We start from the raw sequence: 24,675 nt of genomic DNA on the forward strand, positions 1-24,675 counted from the left end.
ACAGATGTATTGACTCATTTGAGTTCAGTTACACGTGTAAGTTATATAACCCAGTTTAATTTCCTTAAGTGTGCCAATTATTGTAATTTGTGAAATGTAAAATCCTGTGAAAGGGGGTGTGGGTACTGTAACGCTGAAATATGTTAATCTGAGTAATATAACGGATTAAGGAAATGAGGAATAAAGTGAACGTTTTGTTCATTGTGCATTCAGCTCCCAAGGCTTTATCAACGATCACATTCAGATTACAAACGTACTTCTTGTAGACGATTTGGAAAGTTTGGCAAAAACTCAAGTTTGTTTTATTTTAGAACTGTAATTAAAAGGAAAGCGTGTACTGAAAACGATTTTGTTAACTCGAAAAGCTTTCATTATTCAGCCAAAACTGAACACGTTCACATGTCGCTGTACTTCAGACTTCAGTTGCAAGAAACATTTTGAATGATGATGAACCCGTTGCAGAGACGCTCCAAGATAAATATCGCAGGCTTCTTTTTTTTTCTCTAAATACATCTCAGAGACTAATCTACCTTCCCTTTAGCGACATTCAGACTGTATTAAGTAGCGTATTAAAAACTAAAGTAGCGGAAGTGCGTACACGCGTAATTCCGAGCTCTATGGTGCCTAGAAAACGCTGCCGAGAGGCCGGCTGGCGGACTGCGATGGCGACACGCCTCCTCTGTACGTCCCTGCTGACTCAGAGCACATGATTAGGCGTGTTTACCTGCGATCCTGCAACTGCAACTGCAACGTAACTGGTGTAGTACCGAGCAGGGAATGTGAGAGAAGTAAAATGTGTGTAAAAAAGAATCCGAATATCTCCGTGTAACAATTTCGGTTTAGGATTTACGGTTTTGCATTTCCGGAGATCTGAACGATTATATCCATTGCGAAATCAGCCTTTTTTTTCCAGTGGAGCTTTAAAAGGGGGAGGAGGGTTTGGTAGGTCTTGTGCATACTTCGTTAAGGTAGGAAGCGATTCTGCTGCATTGCATCAACCTATCGATTAAACAAGATAAACGGAATAAACACTTCTGGTTTCACGAAGCATGTAGTTGAATGTTTTACAACTTAAATAAGGAGCACGTAATGCAGTACCGATAAAAGCATTATCCCACTTTTAGTACACACCGTTCCTGACTCGAGGAAGTGCACAGCGGAGCCAGACATAGCTAGTGTAAAGATAACAGTCTCAATAGGGGAAAGTGAGACAAATCCTTTTTATGATTTTAAATATAGCGTCTGGATTTTTTTGTGCTGCAGCCATATCGCCTTTGTAGTCGTTTGAGAAACTGTAGTGTAATTTGCTAATTGTTCTTCAAATAATACGCTCTGTATATTCATGTACGTCTAGGATTCGTATCTGTGCTTTCTATTAAAACAATAAGTCATATTTGTTTTATACATTATTTTGAAATATATTTTTTCCCTATCTATAGAAGCGAAAACAAGTGTTTTGATGGGGCACGGAAGCAGTACAACCTTTTACCCACGCTAAGGAAATCAGTGCTTATCTGCTAGGCTGATTTTTAATTCTTGGAATTATTCCATCCTAAAGTAATAGGGGACAACGAAAAAAAACAGCTGGCATGGACATTTCCACTAGGTTTCTTCTGGGTCATGCATTTCTCGAAATTAGCCTTGTTTATTAAAATGAATCACAAAATTAGATAAAGCAGTTAGGGGTTTGAGTGCACTGCCCTTGCAAACCAATCTTGAAACTAGGGTATTCAATGTTACAAACACAGTTGGGATGTGTACAGGTATATTTTAGGGGGTTGTAATGTTTACTGGCATTGTATCATTTAGTTACAGATAAAAAAGTAACTCGTTTTGTGTTGTGCCTAACCTTTTCCCATTTAAAGCTAAACACTTTGGAGGTTTAATTCTTCTGAGGGTGACAGATGCATTCCTGAATTCCTGTGAGAAGCCTCTCAACAGGGAAAATGGAGGAATCGGATGTCGAGCGTAAGTACATATCAACCTGGCTGCTTTCATGTAAAAGATGACGCTGATGAATTGAACTTCCCTCTTTTTTTTCTTTACAAGAAACATTTCCAGTTGGCCATCTGTGAGCAAAGATAGGATGTGACCATTTCATTTTATTTCGCAATGAATCACTTTTCTGTTGCTGTTCAAAATCTGGAAGGAGTATAAAAAAAGTGGCAGAGTAGTCAGGAAGAAGAACTGATGCACTGCTCATCTTGGAAATGCTCTTACAGAGAGTTGTGTACTGTACCTGACATTTTTCCTTGCAGTATGTAAATGTTCACGAAATGTCCTGGAGTCACTTTTCAGTAACGTAGAAATACCTTCAGGGTTTTCTGGCCTAAAGTCTCCAAACATAGGGGCAGGGAACATGCAAATTCTTATTTTAGTTTACTATTCATTTTAATATATGAGCTTTTTTCCAGTATATAACCTTCATTGATAGAAGGTAACATTTTTTTTACTGCTACAAGTACTTCAAGTTGTAGTTTCTACTTGTAATTAATTTTATCTCTGAACCTACGATTTATATACACTGGGCCATCATGCTTATGTTAAGTAACAAGGCAAGTGTTGCAATGCTCGACTACAAGACGTGACATATACCCTTCAAGCCACACCCAGCTCAGTTTTGGCAAGTAATGTGTTGTTGCAGGAGGCCTTATTTGACAGTGTTAGAGATGTTCTCTGTCTTCTGGTCAGAAGGTTCAAGAACACAGCCATTTTTGCAACACTGAACTTTTGTGTGTCTTTCTGATCTGTTATTTGTTTTTATGTGCCAATATAAGTTTTAAGAAGAATAATTATTATTTTTTTACTTCATGGTCTCCTATTTGTTGGATAATCATGGATCCCAGGAATACATTTCCCACAGCATTTTTAACTGGGCACTCTTAATTTGGATGAGAAAAAAAAAGACTTACTTGCTAGTAGGTTCTACAAACGAATTTCCTGGAGGACAAAATTACATTTCCGAGTCATGTTTGCCCTTTTTTCTTCAGACATATGTCTTGCTCTGATGGATGCGGCCATTGACAAGGATCTTCTTGTCCAGGACCAAGTCAGGAAGTCACTGCTGACTCTGGGAAGACAGCATCCTGACAAGATCCTGAGCATGTGCCAGGGCTACCTCATCAAACACCCCAAGGTACTGTAAGTCTCTATCATTCACCGATTTTGTTGTTAGAAATTCCCTAATATCTACCTCTCTCTAGTGAAGTGCGACCGTATTCTCAGTTATAGTTGCACTGTGGTAATTGTCCGTCGCTCCGACACTCCAGTCTGGAAAAATGCAGGGAAAAAAAAACATACAAACATGCAAGGTGGGATTTTGCTGTAAACATGGAAACTTATTTTTTAAACCTCTTTAATAAAAATAAAATAATGAACTCGGAGGTTCAGAGAGAACTCCGCCCAATTTTATTTTTAATTTGCATCCATGAATTGTAATCATTTGCAAACCCTCAGTGGATTGACATGATTTTTTTCTCTTGTTTCGTCCTTTCGTGTGAAAATGGATTGCAAATGTTGTGACAGCCGAGTGTTGTGTGTTCTAGCTTGGCATGAATTCTACAGAGGTGTATTTTTATTGTTTATGGAGCATGCTTTGGCTTGTGTAGTTTAAGACTGTCACTCATCAGTCTCTTCTGCTGATGATTCAAATCTGCACTTGCGTGGGATTCATGTGATATTCATAGTTATAGAAAAGGGAACTCATGGTGTTATGAAGAGAGACACCAGGGCTACTGTGCCAAACAGAAATATTGATATTTAATTTTCTCTGCAGTTCCTCCTTCACTAGGTGATTTGGGGAAACTTGGCACTTCTGTTTCAATTTCAGCAACTTCTGTCAGGGTAAAAAGAAACTCGTATGAAGCAGGTTTAGCATGCTGATCTGGCCTAGAATGAATGTCTTCACCTTGACAAAGATAATTTCAGTATGATGGTGAAGATAATAAAAACAATAACTTATTTATAAACCGTCTTTGCAAGCCCAAGGATGCTGTACATAGTTCTAAAGAAAAAAGACAAAAAAAATAAAAAGTAAAAGAACAAATCAAACAAAAACATACAGGAATGAAGGTAGCGCAATCAGACATACTGTAGGCCCTATTAAAAAGGTGCGTCTTGAGTTTAAATTTGAAGTGAGTCAGATGATATCTGCTATACCTACAAGGGAATGGTACAGGTGTTTTGAAACAGAATTTTAGACTTAGAGTGATTATTGATAGCACAGTCATACAGTAGATTAGAAATCTGAAATCTTTATTTTGGCATTAACCTCACACTACATAACAGTAATTTCTACCTCTTTTTTTGTACAGTTAGGTATGCTATGCATATACATGTTTGAAAGTGTTTTTTCTTGAAAGTTTAATCTCCATATAAACACTAACTGCTTTAATTTTATATGTTCAGCTCATCATAGGGCATCGGGTTATAATACTGCAAACCATTGAGTTGGTGGTAAAGTGCAAGATGGATGCAATCAGCTATAAAAAAATCAAGAGTGTCATCTCTTTTGCCTCAGATGAAATGACAAGGTCAAAGGTAAGGCTTGATACTTGCAAGGTTTTTTTAATTCAAGTTGTTTTTATGGGGAATGGGGAAAAAATTGGTTGAATTAGAATTATTATTGAAAATCCCAGTTTATACTTAACTGTTCCAAAACCTTTCAGGGGAACTGTAATTTCTTTTGGGAGACTCCTAGGTTAGTAAAGAAACTGAGATTTTTCATTATTATAAGTTAATTATTTTCTTTTCAAAGTATAGCTGTACTTCTGATTATTTATATATGCAAGATTACATTGAGTTTGGCATGACTTCCCCATATTCTGGGTTGTTTCTACAAACGGTTTTTGCATTGTGATCTGTAATGAGGGATTTTCCTTTGTTCCGTCCATAGAGAGCAATATACAATAGTACAATAAAACGTATACCTACGGCTGCCAATTAACCCTGTTGTGACTTGTGCTTTTTCTTACACCTAGGAAGTTGTCCCTGATTGGCAACAGGCAGCTAGCAACATTCTGGTTGCTGTGGGCAACAAACACATCAATGATATTATGGAGGAAATTCTGAGTAAATTCCAGCCAGGAGTCCTGCCTCATTTCTTTGTAGTTCAAACACTAGCAAATCTGTCTGATTCAAACGGTAAACAAAGTACTTTTAAAGACACCCTGTCTTTTTTTTTATACCACCTCAGGTGAAGTATAAGAAAAAATAGGATTCAGAATCAGATTTCTTAAATTGTAGTAAGGTTCTAATTATTTAAATATTTCTTAATTTAAAGTGCGCTTTTGAGGTATTAATTTTAATCATTATACACTGCTCAAAGGGCATAGTGAAACAGTACATGAAGATGGATTTTGATAAGGCCTTTTGTGAGCATTGGGCAATGAGTAGACAATTTAATTTGATGGAATTTTAAGTATTAGATTATGTATTTGTTGATGAAATTGTAATTTTCACATAGTCACTTCAGCTTTGTTTTTATGTTTCGTTTGAACAACAGAGTAGTAAAGAAAATATGAATTCAACTTTTTCTGGGCAAGTCTACTTAAGTCAACACTATCTTTTTTTTTCCCTACAGTTTATGGCATGGTGCCTTTTCTCAATGCTATCTTGGGTACCATGCTGCCCATGTTAGGTATGGCCAAGCAAGACAACATGAAGTGGGTGTTCTCTTCAGGTAAGAGCAAAAACACGAAACATGTTTTTTTTTCTGCAGAGATATGCTGTTAAACATACTATATACAAAATAAAAAGATGGACGCAGCTAATTAATAATGAATACACTTTATAAATGACTAAAATAAAAAATAGCTTGGTAAATTAATCATATGAAACTGATATACGTTTAAAACTATAGCACACTCTCCCTCAGAGTGCTTTTCAGAGTGTCCAAGAAACACTAGAACTGAATGAAAGTGAGGATTTATTAAATGTTTGGAATAATCTGTGTACAATATGTAGTTAGCATCCTAACTTTTTTGAGGAGATAATACTAATATTAATGCAAGTTGGGTTTTACAGGGATCTGTGATGAGGTTTTGAAAGGTCTAAACTTATTCTTCTAGATCTCAGCTTTTTGACATACTATCTCTGTTTATTCCTAGGTAGTAATCTTTAAAAATCTTTTTCTGACATTCTTTGGGCTTAAATATTTAACTTAATTGTTGATGTTCTAAGCAGAAACCTTGATAAAAGGATCCTAATTGACACATACAGTAACAGGCAATAATGTATATACTGTAGGGGGTAATTAGGGGGTCTGAATTTGAAGAAAGTTAAAGGCCAGTGAATTATACAGTGTAATGCCACAGGAATTAGTTTCAGGGAAATGTGGTAATCAAATTTGAAACTCCTGGATTATAAAAAAGACTCTTGTCTTTCTTGTTTCCTTACAAAGAGTTATAGTTATTTCATTTTAAGAAGAGGAAAAAGCACCTTGTATCTTTGTGAATTAAGGGTGTTTTAGTTTGATATACATGGGATCCTGTCTTCAGACGCCATATAGTGGATACGTACAAAGCATGCATGTTGTAAAGGCTTAGGTGCTCACCAAGGCACATAGCAAAGGTATCTGATAATGGAATTTTTGTACTTCCTTTTTATGCTGTAGCGCTGTCACGTTTCAGTGAGAGTATTTTGGAATACCTGGCAAACCTGGATAAAGCTCCTGACCCCACAGTGAGGAAGGACACTTTCTCCAGTGAGATCTTCGCTGCATACGACATCCTCTTCAACAGCTGGCTGCAGAGCAGGGAGGCTAAGGTACATGAAATTAGAAATGCAGTGGGACCAATTTGCAATGACTTGATTACGCTTTTCAACAGCGCTTCTGTTACCGAATTGCCAGTTGTGAAAGCCCGTCTGTTCTTTGCTTTACTGAATGCGAAGAAGTAATTTCACAGCAGGTCACGCTGTCAAGAACTAATCTTCCGTTTTAGTTCGCTTAAGTGAAGCTCCTGTATAGGGAAGAACTTGTAGATTTCACTTTGTGGAAGTTTTCTTCTTTGAACCTTGTTAAAATGTGGGTGATCCTGCTGATTAGTTGCTTCATAACGTACATGTTGACAAAGAATTTGATACTTATGTGAAGGTGCTGGATACAATTTTGTTTCCCTAGAAATTCAAAACAAAAAATAATCAAAATATTCCCTGTTTTCATATCGTTAAGAAGATATCACATATGCCATGACTGTTGTGCATGTTGATAAGATCTTGAAGGTCTTTTGTAATCTGTCCTCAAGCTGAGGCTGACTGTTGCTGAGGCTCTGGGTCCTATGAGTCACCTGATGGCCCATGATAAACTAGAAGAACAACTGCCCAAGCTGATCCCCACAGTGCTCTCTCTGTATAAGAAGAACTCGGAGCATTACATCTTAAGCAAGGTCAGTTTCTGTGGTTTTGTAAGCAAGGTTGGCTTAGGAGGTTTTGAAATATGTTTGAACAAAGACAAGTCTTGCAGCCTTGTTTAGTTAGTGTTCTGTAGTGAAATAAAGTGAATACATAGCTATATTTCTGCCTTAGAGTATTAAGGTGAGTGCAGATGTGTCTTGAGAGTTTTTTTCGTAAAACGTTATCACAGGCAGTCAACCTGCTACACATTGGTTTGCACTTATGTGTTTGATGAATGGAGAGAACCGACATCTTACAAATTCCCCTCATATGTATTTTTTCAAGGCACCAAAAGCCAGCAACATAGACAGTTTGTGGATCATTTTGTTCGGGAATTGATTAAAAATTGTGAAGAGCAAAATCTAACATGAATAATTCTTCTTCTTGAAAAACCAATCTGTTGCCACATGGCTTCGATTAGGAGTGAGGCCCCAGCATCCAAGCTGAGTTTTTATCACCACACACTGCGTCGCTGATTCATTCAGTGGATCAAGATGTTATTCTAACATTAAATGCATGAACAGTGTGTGGAAAATATCTATTCTGAAGCGGTGAATAACTTTGTTGGTTTTGACAATACCCCAGTTTGAAAGGCATTGATGACCTATTTCTATTCTATTTTATTTGAGTTACATTAAATCTATAAAAGAATCTCAAGTATCCCAAGCTAATTATATTATTCTTTGTGGATATTAATTCCCCAGAATGATTGTGCTAGCAGTTGCATTCTATAGGAACATGAGGATCCTGTGTGCTGTATTTTAACAACAGGTGAAACATTCAGTCTAACTTAGAATCAGTGTAGGGACTATATTCCTTCAGTTCTCATGGAAGCAGCCTCCTGGTTGAAGTCACATGGGTAAAGTTTACTCTCTTATTGTCCTAAATCCCTCCATATTTACATTGTTCTAATGGGAAGAAATTCCACGTTATAAGTTGTTCTGCTATACACCGTGACTTTCTGGTCCCCAACCCTGAAGTATATCGAAACTTCCTGTAATGTGTGACTGCTTATGCTGGTGTGTCTGTTTTGTGTGTTGCTGCATGGGTTTACTAATGTTGAGGTAATAAATCTCGGTACCGGTTAAATTGTTTAACCAACGAACATCATTCGTTGTTGTTATTGTCTGCAGAGTCTGTGTCAGATTCTTGATGCCTCTGTGAACATGGGCAGTCGTATTTTGGAGACTCAAATAGACAGCCTGCTGTTCACCTTACATCAGCAGGTAAATGCATTTAGAAAAAACAAACCGTTCTGCTAATGAGCCATACGTTACCTCTTTATAGTACTCACATTATTCATGAGCTATTAAAATGTAGATAGTCTAACTAAGATGTCAGATATCATACTTAAATATTTTAGCCAGGTGTTGAAGTCTTAACATGAACTATACATTTTCTGATTGAAATTATATTATAGAAAATACTGAAGAGGAAGGATTGTGCCTTGTGACACTCAAACAGCAGAATGAAATCCTTTATAGTAGTGCAATTTAAACATTGCATGCATTAAAAATGGCACAGGGCAGGAATTGAGAGGGAAGGGAGTTTTCAGTAATTGCATTATTATTATAATAATTTTAGAATTCTAATACAGTATTGCAGTAAGCTTATTTCAGCAAAGAAGTTTAAAAAGTAACAAATGCAAAGCAATTAACTTTCAATGCAACTGTTTTACTGCTTTAGGTATGCACCCCAGTTGATTACAGTAATCCACCAACTGTGAAAAATCATAATGAGATATTGCGATGCTTCAGCATATTAGGTAGGTGTTTTATGTTGTGACATTTTTAAAAAATGTATAGCATACAATACAATTCAGACTTGGTTATGTTACTGTTTAGGTCATGAATTTAGTTTTACATGTTGACTATTAAGTAACGTGCAGACTTTTGTGCTTAGTCATAGTCAGTTGACCATTTTTTTGGTTACATCATGTGCGTCTGTCCTGTGATGAACCTCCTTCTTCTCTCCCTCCTTGTGCCTTACACTACCCAGATAGGCTCCTGGTTGCCACATCCTTTGGCACAAATAAACAGCTTTCTAAAAATGGATGGAATAGATCTCTGAGGAAACACCATGCCACTTTGTGACTTTATTTCTGAAGAGAGTGCAGTTCTGTGCACATTGTGCAACACATTTCAAAATTCCAGCTATTGTCACAAATATAGAACATATTCTAAATTAGTTAATGATCCTTCATTTAAAAATAAAACAAATTAGCAGGCAATATTATTCATGATGTGTTTTTTTATGTAATGTCCATAAAGTCATGAGATTTAAAGTCTGTATGTTACAACTGTTTATAATAAACACCTCTGTTGGTATTCAGTTGTGTGCTTCCAGGAAAGTCTGGATTTTTATATAAGGCCTACAACAATATATGTACAAATAAGACCTAATACGTTTAGTACTGAATTTCCAACATATTTTTATTTCAAACGTGTGCACATTAACAGCTTTAAACTATAAACACAGATACCCAAAGTATTTTAAAAAGAATAGTTGAGCTCATTTTTCTTTGGCGCTGAATAAACTGTAGAGTAGCACCTCCAAAGAAAACTTCAGCTGCGAATAGGGGTGATTGAAATATTTGTGTTCTATAAGATGTGTCCGTTGACCTTTTTTAACTTTCTGTTTTTGACAGCCAACACTTTTCCTGACCGCTTAATAGGATTTGTCCTCCAGAAGCTGGAAAACAGCAACGAGCGAAATCGCATCGGTTCCCTCGCAGTACTGAGGCACCTCATCAATTCCACTCGTAAGTTCCAGAACAAGGAAACTGCTCATTTCTGAAGGGAAGACTCAGATATCACACACGACAGCAGTGAAATGTTTTCAGCGTCGCGAAAAGATGATTTCCCCAAGAGTTTTACTTTACCGCTGCTATTTTGAAAATGTGTTCTTGCAGATGTAGCAAGAAATAGACAGCTTTGGTTTTGAGCAGAGAAAATTCTTATCTAAAGTGTTGTTGTTTTTTTTACTTCAATGTGGTTAGAAGTGCTTTGAAAAATTCTCAAGGATTGATCTGCATTTGTTTTCCAGCATCAATTATGGAGATCAAGAAACCTCTTATCCTAGCCAGCATTAAGCAGCCATTGCAGGACCAAAGTAATAAGGTAGAGTTCCGCTCGGCTAGAAGATATCTGTTGGCCAGATCAACAGAAAATATTTCCCTTTTATCTTCTTTTATGTGCTTGGCAAAGTTGTAGAGTGAATTGGCATTTTCAGTTCTGCAGTTTACACTAGTTCTTTACGCTGTGCCCAAAGATAAGAATCCCTTGGGTTTAAGCATGATAATATGGAAATTACAGTGAACAAACCATTAAGTTTAAGCCTGTGTGCTTATTCAGTACAGATGGCTGATCAGCTTACTGCTAAAGGAAATTAGTTTCAGAGCCCTGAGAGTAGCAGAAATGATAACTGGGTGAAGTTAAGGTTCAGACATTCAAACTCCACACATCCGGTCTGCAATTAGACTCAAGCCCCAAGAATGGTGAAGGCACTAAAAACCATGCTCTTGCACAGCTAGGTCTTTTTACTCAGACATGCATCAGTGTGCCGTATTGCACTTAGTTCTTCTCGGCTGTGTGATGATAAACCTGGCAAATATTTTTCTTTTTTTGTACTTAAACTTAATATAACAGATGGCAATTGTTCTGACTTTGTTCTCCAAAAGACTTTTCTGTACCTAAATACAAGAAAACAATGACATGTAATCCTATTTTAAAGCCTTCCGTGCGTTATTGTTGTTCTTTATTCAGAGTGTTGTTCATTGCCTCCTGCAGGTGAAGAAGATGGTTGTCCAGGTGATCAGTGCCATGGCTCACCATGGTTTCCTTGAGCTTGAGGGTGGAGAAATGCTGGTGAAATTTATTGTGTTTCACTGTGCTCTTCCAGACACAGAGGTATTTTGTGCTCTCCTTGTGTAAAAATATAAAGTACAAAGAGATTTGTTCGATTTATACCTTTCTTAAGTACAGTAAAAAATATTCAATTTGAGAAGTACAAAAAGGGTTTCTAAAAACTGTCTTTCCTAATTTGAAGCAGTAGAAGTTTCTTATGGGATTATAATGTGTAGATAAACGCTGTATATACTGGAACCAAAGCAATACAAGACAAGAAACAGGTTAGAACAAAACAGAGGCAGAATAAAGGAGACAGTGCAGAGCTGGGGGCTATTCAAAGGCCAAGAACAGGCGCTTCGACCCAATTCCAGGTTTTTGTAGTCCTAAGATTTGAAACTGGGTTTTGTATCCTCTCATTTGTGTTTTAGCACAGCCAGCGTCCACCCGATCCTGAGTACGTGTCCAACGAGTCCCTCCGGAGCATGTGTGAAAACACTCTGCATCTCTTTACGACCACCGTGGGCAGGATGACGGATGTAGGTAGTCTAGTCCTCTGTCAGCCCGCAACACAAGTACCAAACAGTAGAAGGAAGAAAAGGCCATGTTGTTACATTTCTTTGAATTATTTGAAGTAATCTCTTCGAAAAGAAAAAAAAAACCCCATCGGAAGCAAAAACAAAGCAGGGCTCATCAGCTCTCTGTTTTATTGCTTTGCACTTTTATCATTTTGGACTGGTCCTCTCGGGGTCTTGCCCAGAAATGAAGTCGTTAGCAGGGTGTGTTCTGCCTTGCACCCATTGCTAACCAGAACAGGGCTCCAGCTACTCCAGCTGAAGTGGTTAGAAAATGGATACATGGATTATATCTATTTTTCATCTTTATATATTATATTCTGTTGCAGGTTAAGTGGAGGTAATATTGGGGGGAAAAGCAATTACAAACAAGATTTTTTGAGGTGGAATGAATTGTCTATTCTTGCTGCTTTCTCCGTCTTCCTTCTTAGGTGCTGTGGCCCAGCTTACTTTGTTACTTGACCACTGTCCAGTGTACGAATGCTCTGACTCCTCTGTGCAAGAGCCTTATCTTGCTGGGGAACAAGAAGAAAGCCGCCCAAGAGTCGAATTTTATTATTGACTTCAATGAGCAAGGTATTTTTTTATAATGGTTTCATAGCCATGCTATGGTAGCTTCTCTATAGGGAGACTTTTCACTGTAGCAACAGTGTGTTAAGACACTTAATGCTTTAAAATATGACTTTTGGGAGAATACCAAAAGCCAAGTTGGGAGACTTCAATGTAGACAAATTCAATGCATTTGTACCCATTGTGACACGTTAAAAATCCATAATACAGCCTTATTATGGCGCTTTACCAGACACAAATGTGTATTTGACAACATTATTTGACAGCAAGCCTAAGATTCTGTTTTCATTTTGCCTTAACTGGTTTCAAGTGGATAATGTTGTTTTTGCTTTGAAGTCCTGCTCATAGCTGTCTAATGACCCAGCCCACATTCAAACTTGTAAGGCACAATGAGCTCTTGAACAAGCATCTTCAGTAGTTCAGTAGCCTGAACCCCCAGAAACAATCATTACATATAAAAATCAAAACCTTATTTTGCAGCCCATCAAAAGGTGATGAAAGTTGAATCACATCTGATGGAACAAAAATGAAATGATTAAGCCATTTCCATAATGAAAACAGAATGACTAACAAGTGGAAAGCAATGCAAGATTATAATTGACTGTTTTGTGTTTTGTGTTTTAGCTCACCTTCCTTCACCACAAGCATTAATGACCAGGCTGTTGGTAAGTGAAGGAAAAAATAAATAAAACAATCTCTAAATGTTTGGTAATGTTAAGTAACTCTGGCATTTGAATGTTTTTTTTAGGTCATTGCCTCTTTCCCATTCCAAAACAGAGGTCGGGGTATTCCCTCTCTAAACTTGCTCCAGCTCATGAGCCCCAACATCCACCCTCTCACAGAGAAACTGTGGGAGGCTGAGATCCCTGTCTTGGTACACTACCTGGAAGGTAAAGGCCTTTTAACTGAATGCATACTGAATACAACAGAAAGTTTATTACTTTATTACTTGGGACATGCCTAAATAAGGTTGTTTATGCAAAAAAGGAAGACTTGCTGATAATCTCCCCTTTATTAATGCAGTATATACCAGCATACAGTGTATCCACATTTTACATAATATATACTGAGCTTTTAAAGAAACCATTTCACTCAATTTCTCTTTCTATATTTTTGGAAGAAGAAAGTGCAGGGTTTTTTTATAAGAATCATTTTTGGAATCATTAATTAATTGATCATTGCATGATGAACTTTTGATAACACCCGAGTGATTTTGATGGTCGCATTGGTGCTGAATTACCTCATTAGTGAGAGAGTCGATCGGGCACAGAAGGTGAGGTCATTGACGCTGTTGAATATCAGAGCTGGTGAACGGAAAGGAACTGATAAGTAGTGATTCTTAAGATACTCATTATATATTTAATTTCTTACTAAACCAGGAAAAGGCTTTACATGATGATGATGATGATAGTACAAAATAATCATCATCATCACCAACACCATTATACATTTCTGATTTTAGGCTTTCTTCCTAAGATGTCCAAAAAGCTAAACTAGTGAAAGGAAGCTCGTCTGCACAAGCAGCCACCTGGCTTTGTGCCATTAATTGTTTCCCCCATGAAAATAAATATTTGATTTGCAGTGCTTAGTTTACAGCCCTGTGATGGTCAGGTGTCTTGGGAATGTAGTCCTGCCTTACACTTTTTTTAAATTCTTGTTCATTTTTCCATCTTTACGCATCTGGATATCGTCTTAAAGTTGTCTCTTTTTTGGCATTCAGAATCAACTGAGGAAACAATAAATATGAAGAGATGGGAGGAAAGCTTGCTTGAGGTGTGGCATTATTCCTTTTGTTCCTAAATAAACTCGCTCCCAGTAATTCAGTAATTACAGTTATTTCGTTCCGCAATACATTTTTTTCACATTAATGCAGTAGCTATATTGCTTTTAAATTGTGAACGTTTTAAAGCCATCCCTTTGTATATGTAAATTGCAAATTCTTAAATGCACTGTCTCCTAGGGATGCAGTTTAAGTTGATATGTGAATCTAATCATGATCTTTTCATTAAGTGGGAACAACTTTCAGAATTTAATAAAGATTTTTTTTATCTCAAAGAAAATGTGTAATTTTCTTTTAGCTTTACACTTTTTTTCCAGATTTCAAGATTGACAGTGCAATATTACATTCAGTCTTTACCTGAAAATTTAATTACCAAGTGAAACATTAAAAATGAAGCTTATCAGGTACAATTCACAGATAAGCCAAATGTGTTTCACAAAATGAGTGTTGATAGGCAGGGAAATGTGTTAAGTTACAATACGGTGGTTGAAACAGACGTTTAAAAAAAGGCAGTGCTTTCCATCAAAGTATGCTCAGGCTAGTTTTATTATTTCATTGTAGTTCCTTTCCAAAACTCTTCAAACTATCTCCGATGAGAAATGGACCTGTCAGCTGGCTTCAGAGATGACCAAATGTCACACAACTTACAACAACTTCTTGGAGGAGAAGGTACGTGTCTTTAAAGCAAGAAGTCGCACCACTGTAATGCCGAATGTGGTTATCGTTTCAGATATTTGTGTTTTTGTCCGTCAGTGTATGAAATGAAAACATTTTCAGATTATATACGATTATACTTACAAGGACCATCAAATTCTTTACAAGAGGACATCAGTGATCTCAGTGGATGAAGTGATGGCAGCCAAACTTCACCAGTGTGCTCTCCACACATCAGCTATCCGTGGGGAGGAGAATAGAACTTCTGATTCATAGAAAGGGATTCATAGGATTGTTATGACAAAGTCCAGGGGAACTTTTGGCCAGGACACTGGGGTCACACCCCTATTCTTTAAAAAAAACAAAAAAAAACACTCTGGGGTTTTTCATGACCACAGAGAGTCAGGACTGCTTTTTTTCGTCTCACCTTAAAGACAGTGCTTTTTTTACAGTATAGTGCCCCATCTCTATACTGGGGCATTAGAGCCCACACAGACCGCAGGGTGAGCGTCTCCTACTAGCCCCTTTAACACCTCTTCCAGCAGCAGCCTTAGCTTTCCCAGAAGGTCTCCCACCCGTGTACTGATACCTGCTGAGCTTCAGTGGGTTGCCAGTTATGAGTTGCTGGAGTTATGCACGATGTACAGTAGCTACTTTCAGAAATGTGTCCTCTTAAACTGGATATCTAGAGACTAAACATTTTCAATGGCTTAGCCTTCTTACAGAATACATTTCAATGGAGAGAATGAATTGCATCTCTCAAGAATCAGATTTGTACACCTTGAAAATAATTAGTTCCATTCATTAACACTTTAAAATTGACTATTCTCTCATATGGACGTATATGCACTAAAAAGGAAGAGGGGAATGATAGAAACTGCTTCTGAAGTAACTAGTGCTCTTTTTTCTCCTCTCTCCTTTTTCTTCCTTTTCCTTCTACACGGAGTATGTCGTGGTCATGCATGTAAAGTCAGTGTTGATACCTGTACCTATATACGTACTCTCCCTATATCCACACCTGAAGCTATGTTCCTGTCTGTGTCAATACTGTATCTGTATGTGGTAAAGGAAAAGACTATCGCTCACCTCAGATAAAGATGGAACACTCATTCTGTTGAATTTAAATGTAAAAAAAAAAGTATGTTCAAGTGCACCTGCTCTCTGTCCTCACCACCATAGAGATTTCTCTACAAGTGCATCGGAGTGACCCTCAGGCAGTGTTACAATTACGATGTTGTCAGAAAAGAGCTGCAGGAAATGCTGGTCAATGCACGACACAATGATGCCATTGAAAGAGAGGTAAAACACGCCGACTTCCGAGCCACTGGTATTCTCATTCTTGCCATAATCTGTGAATACAACTACGTAAATACAGATTGTGTCTTATTCTAAAAGTTTTTATTTTCTCTCTTTTTAAAACTTGTTTAAACTGGGCTGGGTTCTTGTTTTGTTGATTTTTGTTTGGTTCTGCTCATAATTATAATTGCTTATACTTATATAGCGCTTTTTTGGACACTCCACTCAAAGTGCTTTACAGGTAATGGGGACTCCCCTCCACGACCACCAATGTGCAGCATCCAACTGGATGATGTGATGGCAGCCATAGTGCGCCAGAACGCTCACCACACATCAGCTGTCAGTGGGGAGGAGAGCAGAGTAATGTAGCCAATTCAGAGAGGGGGATTATTAGGAGGCCATGATTGGTAAGGGCCAATGATAAATTTGGCCAGGGGTTACACCCCTACTCTTTTCGATAAACGCATTGGGATTTTTAATGACCACAGAGCAAAGCATGCAGCTGCACATGCCATTAAATAGAGCTAAATATAGATTAAACAATGCAGATTGTTTTTTTACTTACAGTAATACATTTCCTGTTTATAGTTTTTGCAGATAAGAGGATGGTCCTCTTCTTGTCCCATGGCCTCTCAGCTTAATTGCTTCATGAATGGAAGCTTGTGACTGCTTCTCTCAAATAGAGAATCTTATTCTCTTGTCTTCTTGGCCTTAGTTGTAGCTTCAGGATTTGTATTTAATTTCTGAGAATACTGAAAATGATGATTTTTTTAAATCTGCAGTGAAAGACAGCAAGGATATTACCATGGCCAGACTTATCAGGTTTAATGAAACAATTTGTGTTTTGAATAACCGATTTACAGGGGGTTGCAATGGGAGTTGGACTCTGTGCCAGTAGTCATCTTGATGATGTGTTGGCAAAGCTTGAAGATTTTGGTAAATCTGATGTCTTTAAGAAAGCTTCAGGAATATTTGGTCTTCTAAAGGTAGGTGAAACATGGCTGAATCAAACTAATAGTTTTGGCTGTGCTAGATACAGTATGTGTCATTTCTGTCCTTTTGTTAATTTTTCGGATCAAATATCTCCTGGTAACATTTCACTGTTGTCCTTTTTTAAAATTCATATTAAATCCAACCTTCAAATGATCTGATCGCAGATTTCCATGACAGTATTTGATGGTGATTTTCCTTTGCATTGGCAATAGATTTGGCTAATGAAATTGGTCTGTTGTCCAACCAAATGCCAGTTTTGCAGCTTGTTCTTGAATGTCTTTCTGTAACTATGAATCTGTTGGGCAAGAGTCCACAAAGGCATGTCAGTTCAAAGTTGCTTCCTGTTAGCCACACTCATAAAGCTCCTCATGCTTGATGTATTGAACTTACAATGATACAGTGTGAGAATTTTGTCTAGTAGTGGAACATGTAAATTCTTGAATTGCCTGGTTTACATGTTTGGTATTACACGTATGGTATGGAAACAAACCTCACTCTATTTAAAGCAGTAATATCTGAAATGTTTTTCTATTATAGGACAAAAATGATGTGGATATTGAGAAGATGAAAAGCACCTTAATTTTATGTTACGGCTATGTAGCTCTTCGTGCCCCGGAAGATAAGATTCTAGGCCGGATTGATTCAGACATTTTGCGCAGCATCGGGAAACACTTTAACACCAAGGTAGGTTACATACACTGGGACTTAGAAAAACTAAAAGGCTCTTGTGAGCCACCATAACTAACTGCCACTTGAGCTTTATCCATGGATAGACACTGTTTTTCTTTAGTAAATTGTCATGTGCTAAAAAAATAGAAGAAAAAAAAGGTTTGTACAATTGAGCACTTTTGGACTGTAGTTTTCTGGTTATGTAAAAATATCATAATAATAGTACATTTTTGGTGGCTTAAAAATAGGCCTGCAGATACCTATGACTTTTGCTGTAACGCTGTAATATTTTCCTAAATGGTAAGGAAAATTGTCAAAATGACTGTGGTTTAACATTATGCTTGAAAATCAATTTTTAATGCTGCTGGAACACTGCTCTTGATTTAGTTGGCTTTCTGCTGGATGACTTCATATAACTGAAGTGAGGTTTAACTAAATGCAGATCAAATACTCAGTGATATTAACATACCAGTATAGGAATACAGTAGGTATTTTCAACGTAGCCATTTTACAAAGCTTGCAGACCAGCTTTATTAAATGGGTTGTGAATATTATGTGCATGTGATACTAAACAGATACTAACTTACAATTCATAATACATTAGTAACAAGCACCTACTAAATTACTGTAAAGAACCACTCTGTCCAAAAAGTAGGAACCCATTAAATGTAACTAAAGGAAGCTTTTCAATTTTTTTTTGTGGTTTAGTGGCTACGTACATCAGTCATTTCCTCTTACTGAGGAAGTATTTTCCTAACTAAAATAAATGAATAGTTCATATGTCTGCTTTGTAAGCTCAGCTTTACTTGCTTTTGTTGAGTGAGTTTAATATCTATTTGCCGATCAATAATGTAGATATAAAGGGGCTACTTTGCTAATGAATGAAAGTAAAAGAAACTTTTTCAACAAAAATCTTTTCAGTAACATATGTTTCGGTCAAAAGAATGTGAATGTGAATTTTAAATGTTGCTTTTATGTTATGCAGGTTCTGGGAATTAAAGTAGAGACCAAGGTACAGTGTGAGGAAATGTGCACAAAGTCTTTTTCTTCACTAAAATCTTAACTGTCTCTAAATTGCTTTTCTAAATCTTGGTATGAGGGTAGCAAGGTCTGAGAAGTATGCTTCTGAGCTTCCTAAAACGGCTAATGGACATGTCCTGCATTTACTTTGGATTTCCTGTGTGGAAAGAAAAGAAAACACAAACTGCCGGTTTTAAAGACGTGCAATATTTTAGAAGTCATCCTATAAACTGTTATAATTGGAAGGGAGACACCGACAGCCAGAGGATAACACAGTGAGAACCACATGCTGTTTTTAATGTCTTATGGATTCATTTATATTTGAGGCTCACTGATCGAAAGAATCATACTACATCTTGGCAAGAATTTCTCTATATTGACCACCTGTGTCTCGGACAGTTCCAAGTTAACTACGTTCTACTGTATTCTGTTGATCTATGAAAACACGATGGAATAATTATCTCTTCTTTTCTAACCTTCCCATAGAAACCAAAATATTTGAGAAGAGATAGCATTTTAGGAAGTTCAGAAGAATTTGCTGGTTTTGTAAGAGAGCCCTCTCAATCTTATTGCATCTTACTAACCCAATGAATTCAAAGTTTCTCTGTTTTCTACTAATTCCTTAGATTTAAAAAATAGTCACCTTTTAGGTGAGCTTTACCAATGGGATGCCTACATAAAATATTTAATTTTATTAAAAATGGCTAATTTATGTTTTCAGATTACATCCTTGCCTTTTACTTAGAGAATCTGAATACATTTTGTAGAAAAGTATTAAAATGTGAAGTTAATATTTTAGTTTTTGTTTGATTATTTCTCAAGCTTTACTAAAGATCTCTTTCAGCCATACTATCTTTTGTCCATGTGTAAGCTAAATTTTATTTATAAGTAAGAACCATGATCAAAAGATCGAAATGTAACTGTGAACAAAATGAATATTCTGGAAACCTGAGTTTATGTAATACAGGTAAGGAGGTGACTGTTTGGTATTCGTATTTGCTTTTATTGTTTTACTTTTGCAATATTTTCTTCTTCTACACATCTTTCCTCCAGTAGCATTAAGTGCAGTTGAAGCTTGCATTTTCTGTGGCCACCTTTGTTGTTGGAGAAAGAACAGATTTTTTTGGTGTCCTTCATATCTAAAATTACATTTTTAAATGCACGATTTGCGATGGAAATCTGTTGTGTGTACAATTTAAAATGAAGCCAGGATCTCTGCGTTGGATTCCATTTAAGGGTGTGTGGTCATAAATGACAAAAATGGAAAAAATAATTGATCACCTGCAGAAATCCTGTAATTCATGATAGCGTCTAACATTAATCAACAACAATTTTTAAATCGAATCGGAAACGCTACACAGAAGTTTCATTGTGACATTTGTTTCTGATTCTTCAGCCAGTTTCTTGGCAAGTAAAATGAGAATTAAGGAAACATTATACGTTTTTTTTTTACAAATTTGGTTTTGCATCTGGCAGACCCAATGATCAGCCTAGATAAACACTAGAAACCTTAAGTTTAACTCGTCTCGCCAGGTGCATGCCCTATAGGATCCACTACAGTACAACCAACGAACTCTATTGAATGCGTTTCCTCTCCTAAATTGTTCACACCTGGAGGTGAATTTTGTTATCCCTTTGGTCTTTGAGGAGAGATTGGCCAGGAGACTCCGGCCAAGTGCCTGACCTGATGCGTCATTTGTTTTTAAGGGTGATGTGTCAGTAGGGATACTGAATTTTTCTTTCCTTCCTGTGCACTTGAACATCAGGTTTTGATCCCACAAATTAACTGAGAACCTGGACTAAAGGTTTTGTTCTTTAATTGCATCGAGTCTGTAATATTAAATACATTTCCAGAGCCTTTTGCTGAATGAATCTCCTCCTGCCAATAGATTGCAATGTTGCGAGGACCACAGTCTTGTTTTTAAGCCTCTGCGGTCGCTTACCTTGAAATATCAGGCTGAGGCGGTATGTGTGTGTGTTTGACGCTGTGCAGGATCTGACCATGAAGCTGAGCCTGATCAAGAGTGTGGGGCTGATCGCCAGGGCCATCAGCGCTTGTGTGCGGAGACAGAGCTACATGTTTTCCCGAAAGCAGGAGCTGATGGGTCTCATGATGGTCAGTATATTTCACGGGAATGTAGTTTCATCCCTGATTTCAAGACCATATAGATCAGCAGATGGGAGTTCTTATCTTTTTTTTTTTTCCTCCACTACTTCCAATCTTAGGAGAACAACTTTGTTTGTTTTCTCTTTTTTTTCATATTCTCTCAGTCTTTTTTGCAATATGTTTGTGTGCCTGGTGCCATTCAGGTCAGCCTCTAATGGGCCCTATACGCATTTAAATTCATCACTTTTCCTCTTCAAGCAATTAGCTGTGTTTTCTTATTTAATCTGTAACACTGCTTCATTAATCCATTCCATGTATGATGGTCCTATTCACCCAGTTTCGCAGAAACCAATATTGGTTTAGAATCAATGAAGCATGAAAAACAGCTCCTAAGTATTTTAAATGATGTATCAATAAGAGCTGTCAGACATACGTTGCTCTAGTACATGTTTTCCGAATAACATGTTAACGTGACTCACAAATCTTGTGTGTATTGGAATTTATATTAAAAGTGATGAAATACAAAGACGTAAACAGTTCATTTTCAGTTCTTCAGCATTAAACCGAGAACAAATGAACAAATATCAATGTGTGAGTAGAAAAATGTAACCAGTATGAATTCCATCCTTAGGAAAACCGGTTTTCCTTACTTTCATGTAATTTGCTTCTTCCCCGTATATATACACATTCACAAAAGAGGACAGACAGCATGCATTGCCTTTTGTTATTTTAAAAGAAGAGTGACTGTTGTGTGTTGATCATTATTCCTGATTTTTTTTCCCCCTGTTCAAAGGATTTCATTAAAAGTGAACCAGTAGAAGTGCTGAAGACTCCCATTCGCCACCAGGCCATGACCACCTGCGCCAACCTGATGTATCCTTACATGGTGACCAAATAATACTTAAACCTCAATAGAAACTTTCAGACCTTTCAAACTTTCAGTGCTGCTGGCAAAAAATGTCATGTTTGTATATGTCAAAATGGAAGCCTGTCTTGTAAAACAAATTTCTTTCAGTAGTTGTGTAGCTTTAAATGGCTTTTCTTAGTCTTGTGCGGTCAAAGTAAAAGAAGCACTTTGTACTCTACATCTGTGGTGAAACAAAGGTCACATTTTGCACTGCCCATATAGCTAGATGTCTGAAAGGGTCTGTTTAATGTGAACCATAAAATAGCTAATAATTTTCATGAATGAAACGAGCATCATGTCAAAAAAAGGTTCCATGTTCAATCGTTACCTGGCCATCTTTGGTGCTTTTTGCACCAAGAGATGTTTGAAATCTATCCATTTCCTAACTGCTAAATCCAGTTTAAGATCCTATCCCAGCAAGCAATGAGTATAAGGTGGGATACACCGTGGATGGGACGTCAGTCCATCGCAGTGCAGACACAAACACTCACAGCTTGAAGCCGGTAGATTAATTGGCATGTTTTTAGATAGTGAGCAGAAACTGGAGAACCCAGAGGAAAACCCCACCTAGATAGCACTCCAAGTCTGGAATTGAACCCCAGCAGTCACCTTGTCTCTCCCTTCGATAAATCACATACAGGATTTACTAATACCAAATACTGGAAGTTTATGCAAATTATACATTGAAGGTGTTCTTTTAAGGAAAATTTGCATCTGTTCACTTCAGAATTCAGCTGAAGGAAGCCCTGTCTCTCTCACACCTGAAGAAGGCTCTACGGCCGAAACGTTGTGTTCTCTTTCTTCTTTTTTTCAGCATGGAATAAACCTATTACTTGTTCCTTTGAAGAAAGGAATACTTTTTTGGGTTATATTTACACAAAACACACCGTACTTGTAGGTTGGCTTCTGGGAAAATTGGACCTAGTGTGAGTGTGTGCATGTTTGTCTCTATGTGTCCCATGATGGATCGTTCCCATCTGTGGTACCTCCTACCTTGTGCCCATTGCTTGCTGGGATAGGCTCCGGCTCTCCTGCAACCTAGTATTGGATAAAGCAGTTAGAAATGGATGGATGGAAGATCCGTTTTGGTTTTAATTAATCACAGGTTAATGCCATGCTGAAAAAAATATTAATCCTAAGTTTGTTTTAATTGTCTGGTGACTGGTCTTTGAGGGAGGATGTAATTTAAACTACTCTTAAACCAATGGATCATTGGTACTAAAAATGATCTACTGTACCTATCAAAGCCATATGGAGGATGCAGTTTTAATAACGGTTTCTTAAATTATATATATATAGTCAGCCTTCATTTTTATCTATGACAAAAACAGCTGTTTGTCTTTGACTCATGGAGCAGCAATTTAGAGCCTGCGCTGACAGAAAATGAAAACTTTGACATGTTACGCACCTGTCTAAACAGTGTGTTTGGGCTCCCCCCTGTGGATGCAGACAGGGGGAAGGATGAGGAAGCCGACGACCTTCAGCAGAGAGAGGTGAGGTTTCAGCATGATCCTTGTAGTGATATTTTCGGAAGGGCCTGATGCAGTGGCTCTTTATCCTGACACTACCAAGCTCCCGAGAGCTCCTGAAAGAGACCGGAGGCAATAAAATCATAACCTTGCAGTTTAGATGTGGACATTTCACAGTTTAAATCAGTGACTTTATAGATAACCACATACTTAACTAGCAGTTCTGCAAAAAAATCCCTTCCATCGTCTTATAGTTTTAACCTGAAGATGAAACATGTTATTTTAGATCTGTTGTAATTACTTAGCTTTGTCTGTCTGCATGGATTTGTTAACAGGCCCTGTACGCAGACACATTCAGTGCTCTACAGGATTTATTAAAGAACATTCTGGCTCACGATTTGAGTCCTGACGGTCTCCAGAACATATTTAAGGTAAGAACGCTGAGGAAATATATATGTCTGTAAAGTGCTATATGGTTTATTCTAATTATTTCTTGAATGTAACATTGTTTTCTGCTTACACTAAAATAACAGTTGGAATGTGTTTTAATACAGCTTATAAATAACTGGTATCTCTTTATTTCTGACCATCTGATTAACAAATTTTTACTACATCAGTGTGGAAATTAATACAGATTTTTTTTAAACCAATGAGCATGTTTTGGATCTAGCTAACAAAATTACTTTGCTGTTGAGCATCCCACTGTAGGAATTTACTTCGGTGCAGTAGTGTAGGTCAAAGCATCCTAATTGGGCACTATGTGTTACAAAGTGTCCAGATTTAGACTGTACATATTTTGTGAAATACAAACTTGGTTTTGCCACAACGAGAGTACTTCCTTCATAACTCCTGCTTATCAAGGTCAGCTTTCTAGAAAGTGTTCAGTTTACTATATCCTTAGTAAAACCTTAAATTTAACACTTTGAATGGCTGCATCTGTAATAATGAAAGCTGTACCGTATTTTAACGTTCTTTACTTCAATTTATGTAATTAATTTTAATTTATTTCAAGTACTACACAAAAGTATGTCTGAAAATTGTAGCAAAGAATTTCCTATAATCTAATTGGAATTAAATGTCGATTAATTATTTTTCCTTACAAATACTTTTCATTGAACAAATTACGTTTGGAAATCAAGAGATGCCTGTACACTCAAATCCTGATCTTGCACAGTATATGTTCCATGATCGCGCTACTTTAAAGTCCACTTTGGTGTTGCTCCTTAAGCACATTGAGGGGTGGTTGAGCTCGGCGCAGGATTTTGAGCGTGAAAGGGCTGTGAAGATGACAGCAGAGATGCTGGATTTCTATCTGGAGAATCTCAGTGTCAAGGTAGGAGCAGCTCATTATTAAACCCATTTGTTGATAAATGCAGGTGTGTATTTAGTTAATAAGCA

At 37.2% G+C, this 24,675-nt stretch overlaps 1 protein-coding gene across 3 annotated transcripts in view; it reads left to right on the forward strand.

Moving 5' to 3' along the window:
• The first annotated feature begins 652 nt into the window (after positions 1-652).
• Positions 653-24,675, forward strand: part of mroh1 (maestro heat-like repeat family member 1) — a 42,118-nt gene continuing 18,095 nt past the window's right edge. The window contains exons 1-28 of one of the 3 annotated variants that reach the window (XM_088601778.1): positions 653-795; positions 1,866-1,968; positions 2,991-3,136; positions 4,408-4,539; positions 4,980-5,142; positions 5,582-5,680; positions 6,614-6,765; positions 7,245-7,385; positions 8,526-8,618; positions 9,079-9,157; positions 10,040-10,153; positions 10,438-10,511; positions 11,181-11,300; positions 11,669-11,776; positions 12,244-12,388; positions 13,007-13,047; positions 13,131-13,272; positions 14,103-14,155; positions 14,724-14,831; positions 15,996-16,115; positions 16,976-17,098; positions 17,643-17,789; positions 18,760-18,786; positions 20,788-20,910; positions 21,695-21,774; positions 23,166-23,301; positions 23,613-23,708; positions 24,506-24,610. In XM_088601778.1, coding sequence (XP_088457904.1) covers positions 1,947-1,968; positions 2,991-3,136; positions 4,408-4,539; positions 4,980-5,142; positions 5,582-5,680; positions 6,614-6,765; positions 7,245-7,385; positions 8,526-8,618; positions 9,079-9,157; positions 10,040-10,153; positions 10,438-10,511; positions 11,181-11,300; positions 11,669-11,776; positions 12,244-12,388; positions 13,007-13,047; positions 13,131-13,272; positions 14,103-14,155; positions 14,724-14,831; positions 15,996-16,115; positions 16,976-17,098; positions 17,643-17,789; positions 18,760-18,786; positions 20,788-20,910; positions 21,695-21,774; positions 23,166-23,301; positions 23,613-23,708; positions 24,506-24,610 — 2,889 coding nt within the window. In that variant the 5' untranslated portion in view covers positions 653-795; positions 1,866-1,946. Of the gene's footprint in view, positions 969-1,865; positions 1,969-2,990; positions 3,137-4,407; positions 4,540-4,979; positions 5,143-5,581; positions 5,681-6,613; positions 6,766-7,244; positions 7,386-8,525; positions 8,619-9,078; positions 9,158-10,039; positions 10,154-10,437; positions 10,512-11,180; positions 11,301-11,668; positions 11,777-12,243; positions 12,389-13,006; positions 13,048-13,130; positions 13,273-14,102; positions 14,156-14,723; positions 14,832-15,995; positions 16,116-16,975; positions 17,099-17,642; positions 17,790-18,759; positions 18,787-20,787; positions 20,911-21,694; positions 21,775-23,165; positions 23,302-23,612; positions 23,709-24,505; positions 24,611-24,675 lie in introns of all 3 variants that reach the window. The other 2 variants (XM_088601777.1, XM_088601779.1) reach the window with 2 other exon arrangements.

Source organism: Lepisosteus platostomus, chromosome 12 (genome assembly GCF_059453375.1).
Source record: "Lepisosteus platostomus isolate fLepPlt1 chromosome 12, fLepPlt1.hap1, whole genome shotgun sequence".
Lineage (NCBI taxonomy): Eukaryota > Metazoa > Chordata > Actinopteri > Semionotiformes > Lepisosteidae > Lepisosteus > Lepisosteus platostomus.